Here is an 8442-nt window from a genome sequence, read left to right as displayed (position 1 = left end):
AAAAATTTTAACCCTAAAGGGGTGAAATAGGGGTTGAAAGTTTGTATGGAAAAAAAATTAAATCGGCATCAATTTTCATAAAATTTTAAAGTTAGATTATTAAAAGTAATTAATTGTACACGTGTTTCGTCGTTTTCTAGAATTCTCCCCCTAAGGGTGCATATAAGGGGTTGAAAGTTTGTATAGAAAAATCTTTAAATCGCCACCGATTTTTATAAAATTAGAAATTTAGACTCTTAAAAACATTTCATTGAACACATGTTTTATGGTTTATTAGAATTCACCCCCAAAATACGCAAGCGAAGCTGCACGCGTCCGCTAGTCTATTAATATATCGCAAAACGCTATTGAATGGTTTTATTCTTACCTCGTCGATCGTGAACAATGCATTCGTGCTAATGACAAACAGTCCTCATACAATCGACTCAGTGCTGGGGTACCTCAGGGTGGTGTACTTTCTCCGTAACTTTTTTCTATATTTATAAACTTCTTAACTCCATTGCTGACATTGTCCTTTCATCTTTACGCTGATGACTTGCAGATTTATACGACCACGGCAGTTGATGATATTGCTGATGCTATAATAATAATAATAATAATAATAAAATAGCTTATTTATTCCACAAAAAATACATGTTGCTTACATTACAAAATTTACTTAACTAACTAATACTATTTACATATATTATTTATTTTATTTTTAATGTGTATATTTGTATATTTTTATTTCTTAATTGTGTTTGTTTTTAATTCCTTATTATTAATATTTCTTTCTGTTTTAATTATGTGGACCCCCTCCGGGTAAAAGCCTCCTCCAAAGAATTCCATTTTATTCTGTCGTTTGCCGTAAACATCCACGCATTTCCTGCATGTGCTACAATCTCGTCTTGCCAACGAGCGCGTGGGCGACCTCTGGTTCTCTTGCCATGTGGTCCTTTCCATTTTGTGACATTGATTGTCCAACGGTCATCGGCAAACCTCGCCACATGACCAGCCCACTTCCATTTTAGAGATTTAGCAAAATGCAAGGCATCTTTCACTTTTGTTATTTTTCGAATTTTTGTATTTCTTATTCTATCTCGCAGTTTCATATTCATACAACTTCTCTCCATAGCCCTCTGAGTTGTCTGAATTTTACATCTTGCCTTGTGGTCGTATGTCCAAGTTTGGCAGCCATATGTAAGACAAGGCAAAATGGTTGTGTCTAAAACTAGCTTTTTTAATCTTGTTGGTAGTTTTGATTTGAAAACCTCTTTTTGAACCCAGTACTTTTTCCATGTAATAGCTACTCTCCTATTAATTTCTTGTATATTCCGGTCTGATCTAAATGAGATCTGTTTTCCAAGGTAAACGTAGCTCTCTACGTATTCGAACGGCACGTCGTTAACTAGTACTGGAGACATCTCACTATTAGTCATAACTTTGCTTTTATCTAGGTTCATTTCCAGGCCTACGCGAGCACTAGCAGATTGAAGTTCGTTAATCATTTCATTGAGCTTATTTGAAGACTCAGAGAACAAGACGATGTCGTCCGCAAAGCGTAGGTGGCTTAGATGTTCTCCACCTACATTGACGCCTTGGCCTGACCATGCTAAGTCTTCCATTATGTTTTGCAGAACTGCTATAAATAATTTCGGCGAAATGGGATCGCCTTGTCTGACTCCTCGGTTAATGTTAATTCTAGTACCCACTCTATCTAGCCTGATTTTGCTAGTGCAATTTATGTATATATTTCTGATAATATTTATATATTTAGCATTTACATTTTGTTTGCTTAATGCTTCCCAGATGCTAGAGTGTGAAATAGAGTCAAAAGCTTTCTTAAAATCAATAAAAGCTAGGTAGAGAGGTTTATTGTACTCGACATACTTTTCGATGACTTGATCTACGGTATGAATGTGATCTGCAGTAATAAATCCGCTTCGAAAACCCGCTTGTTCCCTCGGTTGGCATGAATCTAACTGTGGAGTTATTCTTTTTAATAAACAAGATGCGAAAAGCTTATATAGGCAAGACATGAGACTTATCGGGCGGTAATTTCCTATATCTTTAGGATCACCCTTTTTATAAAGTAGGATAATTTCTGATTCTGTCCATTGCTGCGGTACAATTTCCTCCACTAGAATTTTATTAAATAAAATTGTAAGTGGTGTTAGTAGTAGAGTTTTACCGTGCTTGATACATTCGTTGCTTAAACTATCCGGCCCTGGGCTCTTGTCTGGTTTTAAATTTTCTATTTGATTTTTAACTTCTGTCTCCGTAAACCTTTGAATGTTCATTGTTGTCTTTGGTATGTCTTGTTGTTTGTTTTTCGTTAAATCTGAAGTAGAATTGTAAAGGTTTGCGTAGAAGTCTCTAGCTATGTTTACAATGTCACTCCGTGATGTACAGATTGAAGATCCCCTCTGTAGAGACGGAATCCATTTTTTTGAACTATCTAGTTCTTTATATGCCTTTTTAGTAGATCTCGATTTTTCTAGCCATTTTTCCAGTTTAAGTAATCTATGATTATCATAGCATATTTTTATTTCTTTATTCGTTTGCTTGTATAGGTTTTTTAGGTCTTCTTTTTCCTTTTTAGTAAGTTTACCTTTGTTTTGTAGTCTGCATCGTTTAATCATTAATTGAATTGCTTTTTCCGATAGAATTGGAACTTTATTTGATGTTTTCTTGTTTCTCAGGCTTGTTAATATAGAATTTTCTATTTTCTTATAGTATTCGGTAACTGTTTGCTTTTCATGGTTTACGATTAGATTAGGTATCAATTTGCTTAATTTTTTTATGTATATTTCCAGCTCCTCTGGAGTTTTTAGTAAGTTTTTAGGGCTGGTGAAGTTTTTTCTGCTCTTTTTTCTCCCACTTAGACAAAGAGTCGCTCTCAAAAGTCTATGATCCGTGCCAAAGGAAAAGGAATTCAGCACTTCGTAGTTGGAGAATAACTTAGGTTTGGATGTTGTTATATAATCGATTTCTTTTTTTGTGTTTTTGTCAGGTGAAATCCAGGTCCATCTTCTATTGGCTTTTAATTTAAACATTGTATTAACTATTTTCAGATTTTGTTCGGACACGTACTGAATTAATCTTTCCCCTCTCTTGCTTCTGTTTCCGAAACCATGGAAACCCGCTACTTTATTCTCGTAGTTATTTGGTTTGCCGACCTGAGCGTTAAAGTCGCCCATAGCTATTACGTAATGTGTTGAGATCATGTCGTGAGCTTTTTCCAAGTCTTTATAGAATATATCTAAATCTTCTTGTGTAGAACATTCAGTTGGTGCGTATGCCTGTATAATTGCTGATGCTATACGGCATGTCAATTTTAACTTAAGCATTATTAGTACCTGGAGCAAATCATTTGGTCTGTCGATAAATCCTACCAAGTCTCAGCTGTGCATCCTCGGTAACTCAAAGCAACTCTCCAAAATTGACTACTCCCTACTTCCTTCCGTAATGCTTGATGATTGCAAGATGGAGTTTGGTACTTGCGTGAGGAATCTGGGTATCAGGATGGATAGTTCTTTGACATGGGTTCCTCAAATAGCAGAGTTAGGTCGAAAAGCTTTTGCTGCTATCGGGAGGGTAAAGAGATGGAAAAATTTATTGCCGCTTAAAACCAAAATATCTTTAGCTCAATCCATTCTCTTTCCCCTTTCTGGATTACGCAGATTCCTGTTACCTAGATTTGTCACAGCAATTACTAAACAAGCTCGAACGTGTTCAAAATGTAATAATTAGGTTCATTTTTGGATTGCGGAAGTATGACCATATTACTCAACATCGAGTTCAACTTAAATGGTTGACCATCAAGCATCGACGCAATTATCATGCACTTATCCTTTTATACTCTATCTTGTATCTTCCTTTAACTCCTTCATACCTCAAACAAAGATTCACTTTCCTGGGCTCCCACTCTCAGTCTTTCAATCTCCGTTCAAGATATGACAACGTATTGAAGGTTCCACTATGTCGCACCAAGTGCTACAGTGAATCATTTACCGTAAAAACGGTGAAATTATGGAACGAGCTACCCCGGTGCATCAGGCAGTCGACATCAGTTGGTATCTTTATGCGCCGGCTTAAGGAGTACTACCTATCGTTATAATCTATGTATCTGTTTTGTGCATATGTATATATGTAAGTCTATTATTGTATCTCTATATGAATGTATATATGGTATCTATGTGTGTATTTATTTATGTGTGTATTTATTTACATAAATACAAAATACGCGCGAAAAACATAACTCTTCCTTAGTAGTCGGGAATAATAATAAACTAATTTAATAATACATTTTTACTATTATTCCTTTAATTTTTATTATTATTTACTGAAAACTTTTCTTTTCATTATTTTTTTATATATAGAAAAAAAAATAGAAAAAACTTTATTGCACACATAAATACATATAAAAGAGAAAGAAACAATATATTTTTATAAAATGTATGCAAAGGCGGCCTTATTGCTTCAAGCAATCTCTTCCAGGCAACCCTTGTAAAATAAAGGACTAAAAATAAAGAAATGGGAATAACGTTATAGTGCCCAATTAGATGAAATAACATACAGTAATAAAATAATAATGAATATACACACATACATATATATATATATACATATTTACATAATAATAATATAATACTACATAATATATATATATATATATATATAAACGACTAAAGATAAACTACAGTTATATTTGAAAAAGATAGTCTTTTAAACGATTTTTAAAAATATTAAGTGATTTAGAATGACGTATTTCGGACGGAAGTTCATTCCAGAGGATAGCAGATTTTACAGTGAAGGAATTGGAATAGAATTGGGTACGACAAGTTGGAAATTTAAGAAGATTATCGCTCCTGGACCTAAGTTCAAGGCGTAGGCTAGAATCGGAGCCGCGGAAGCAGAAACGATCTTTTAAATAAGCAGGATAGAGAGGATTATAAAGGATTGAATAGAGGAGAGTAAGCATCCGGAAGTTACGGCGATGTTCCTATCAGAATAGGAAGCCATCCAAGCTGACGACGATGATCTGAGACATGATCAAATTTACAAAGACCATAAATAAATCGAATACATAAGTTTTGTAACCGCTCTAGTTTGTTTGATTGTTCCTCAGATAAGTCTGGGTAACATGAGTCAGCATAATCTAAAATCGGTAGCAGTAGTGAGTGAGCTAGAGTAGTTTTGATTTTAACCGGTAGGAAATGTTTATATCGTTTGAGGGATCCAATACTAGCAAATAATTTTCGGCTGACCTCCGTTATCTGCGCTGACCAAGATAGCGAGTTGTCTAAAATAATCCCAAGGTTCCTTATAGACGCATTAACACTTAAAACGACACCATTAAGCTGTACTGAGGGAAGTTTTATACCCTCAAGTTTTTTTAATTGCTTAGTGCTGCCTATAATGCTTAACTGGGACTTACTAGGATTAATAGTAAGTCCGTAAGATGTACTCCACACAGATATATTATGTAAATTCTCGTTAAATTTACAAATGGCCACATCCATATCACTGGATGGAGTCGCTAAGTAAATCAGTAAGTCGTCAGCATATAGATGGAAGGAAGAGGATAGGGTTTGGGAAACAGTATTAATAAAAATAGAGAACAGGAGTGGGGAAAGGACACCGCCTTGTGGGACACCCGCAGACAATGAGCATAGGGAAGATGATTTGTCGTTTGCTTGTACGTATTGTCGCCGGTTCGATAGATAGTTTCGGAACCACTCAGTAGCTTCTGGGGAGATGTTTATTGATGGTAAGACAGCAATTAGTAAATCAGTATTAACAGTATTAAAAGCGTTACTGAAATCAAGCAATGCAATGAGGGTAAGATTTTGGTTCTCCATATTAAACCGTATATCGTCGCACACTTTGATTAAAGTAGTAACTGTGCTGTGTCCACTTCGAAAACCAGATTGGAATTGAGACAAAGTACGATTTTCTAAAAGGTATCGATTTAATTGTTCCGAGACAATACGTTCCAAGACCTTAGACAAGAAGGGAAGTATTGAGATTGGACGGTATTGGGAAAAGGATTTTGGATTTTTGGATTTTGGTATAGGAATAATGCGGGCTATTCGCCATGCACTTGGAAAGGAGTTAGAGGAGAGGGAAAAATTAAAAATATGTGTAATTACCGGTGCCAGCACTCTTAAGGGTAAAAGTAATAGCTTACGGTTGATGCCATCAAAACCAGCAGCATCTGATTTTATCGCCAGAATATTTTTTTTAACCTGGGCAGGTGTAATTAAATCAAAAAGGAATGGAGTGGTTGAAGGAGTGGGCAAGGAACGGATAACATTTAATGTATTTGCCTTAACTGTATCGTCCATGGGTGTAATTGATGCAAAATGTATATTCAAGGCATCTATATCGATGTCCCGAATCATGTCCTGACGTTGGCGGCCGATCCCTAGTGACTGCAGAAACTTCCATGATTTGCGGGTATTTAAGTTTTTCAAATTTGTGTGAATATAATTTCTTTGAGCATCTCTGCACACTCTACTACACCGATTACGCAAGGATTTGTATTTTAGAAGATTTTGGTCAGTAGGATTTTTTTTATATTTAGATTTAGCAGAATTTCTTTTGGTCATTAACGATCTAATCTCTTGCGTAATCCAGGGCGCAGGTAAGTGTTTTAACTTCATAGGCCGCAGAGGAGCATGTTTGTCATAAAGCTCAGTTATAATTGAGTTCAGCAACTCTAATTTAGCATCAATAGTTGACGCATTAAAGATGGAATCCCAGTTGATATCATTAAGGTCGCGCATGAACTCATCATGCTTGAAATTTTTAAAACTGCGTCTCATAACAATGGACGGCTTTACCTTAGGCGGGCGAACATCATAAGACAAATACATTAAATCATGGTAGGAAAAGGCTTCGGCAGGAAATTGTCCGTGGTGCTTTACATAATCGATCGAGGAAACAATTATAAGATCCAATTGGGACGGCGCACAACGAGGGAAGAAATGTGTAGGGTTCGATGGGAGTAATTTTAAATTTGAGCTATTAATAATGTTACACAGCTGTTTCGTACGCGGGTCATTTTTTATAATGCACTTGTTAAAATCACCAAGAATCACAGTGTGATCAGCAGTAGGTACGTATTTATCTAATATAGATTCTAAAGTGTCAAAATAATTTATATGCAGGGATGGGCTATAAAACACTCCAAGTAACAACTTGGATCGCCCGAGTAGAACTTCAATAAAAATATATTCAGCAGCTTCAGAGTATTCTGATGGAGATTTGGTAACAATCGTAAACGGTATATGGTCGCGAATGTAAATGGCTACACCACCACCGCCCTTACCAATGCGGTCATTCCGTATAAGGTGGAAGTTAGGTATGGAGAAGGAAGCAGAAGGTAGATAGGGTTTAAGGAATGATTCGGAAATTAAAATTGCATGGACATTTTCACAATCAAAAGAAGTTAAAAGATCAGTATGATGAGCAGGGATGCTTTGGGCATTAGTGTGAACAACATTAAAGTTTTTTTGGAAATTTGAAAAAGTATTGTCAAGGAAGGTAGATATGGGTAAGGAAGTACTGTGAAGACTGCCATCAGAGGAAGATGATAAAGAGTAAAAAGAATCGTCTTTTATATTAAAAATACTATTATCATACATAACAAATACTATAATAGATACAGAAAATATATATATATATATATATATATATATATATATATATATATTAATATATAAACACTACTAAAACTACCACTACGGCTATTACTACCAAATATGGATATAACATTATTCACCCTTGACCACCAGCAATAAGAAACAAGAAAGAGATTGCGTTGAATGATGCCTATAAAAGCACAACAATGAAATTATAATAATAAAAAATATATAAAACAAAAAATAGAAGGCAACACTCATACTCACACTACACAATCAGGATAAGCAAACGATAAAATATTGCTATTTAATTATTAATACAATAATAAAAGGTAACTAAATATATAGGTACAAACATAAGTTAAAAATAATAATAATAAATTATTATTATATATAAAATTAGCACAGCAAATCAACAACAGTAATAGTGTCTACTTTATTTAAGTAAACTAAAAAGCTATTTTAAAATATGTATCTATATAAGTAAGTAAACTATATAATAATCTAGTCTTAATTATTTAAACAAACAAAATAGAAATACAAATAGAAAAATAAACTAGAAATATAATATAATGTTGTCTATGAGTGCAAATGATTAAAATAACCTGTATTCGACATCCACATTTTAAGTCACGGTGACATAAAAAGAAATAATTAATTTTAAAAATTGTAGATGTCAAACAATGTAAACATACTTAACCACAAATAAAGAACAAAGTGAACATTAATTACATAAAACAGTGTTTAGTTACCTAGTACATAAAAAAAAAAAAGTAAAGTTACCATAATCAGGAAAAATAAAAATAAATAAATA

At 34.3% G+C, this 8442-nt stretch overlaps 1 protein-coding gene across 1 annotated transcript; it reads right to left on the bottom strand.

Moving 5' to 3' along the window:
• Positions 1-782: 782 nt before the first annotated feature.
• On the bottom strand, positions 783-3329 carry LOC146526741 (uncharacterized). Its single transcript, XM_085206111.1, has 4 exons — positions 2591-3329; positions 2171-2320; positions 1870-2119; positions 783-1710 (listed from the first exon to the last, which is right to left on the bottom strand). Exons 1-4 carry the CDS (start codon positions 3327-3329, stop codon positions 783-785), a joined length of 2067 nt encoding a protein of 688 aa, XP_085062237.1.
• Between the last annotated feature and the right edge of the window lie 5113 nt (positions 3330-8442).

Source organism: Heliconius melpomene, chromosome 21 (assembly GCF_056956725.1).
Source record: "Heliconius melpomene rosina isolate 202511_hmr_F chromosome 21, ASM5695672v1, whole genome shotgun sequence".
Taxonomy (NCBI): domain Eukaryota; kingdom Metazoa; phylum Arthropoda; class Insecta; order Lepidoptera; family Nymphalidae; genus Heliconius; species Heliconius melpomene.
Note: the sequence above shows the minus strand (reverse complement) of the source record. Positions and strands in the feature narration are given on the sequence as shown.

Coding starts and splice junctions, on each gene's coding strand:
- LOC146526741 (XM_085206111.1), bottom strand. CDS start 3,329: ATGCTTAAGTTAAAATTGACATGCCGTATAGCATCAGCAATTATACAG. Junction 2,321..2,590: donor ATGCAGACTACAAAACAAAG/GTAAACTTACTA, acceptor ATTCTACTTCAG/ATTTAACGAAAAACAAACAA. Junction 1,711..1,869: donor GTAGATCAAGTCATCGAAAA/GTATGTCGAGTA, acceptor AAATTGCACTAG/CAAAATCAGGCTAGATAGAG.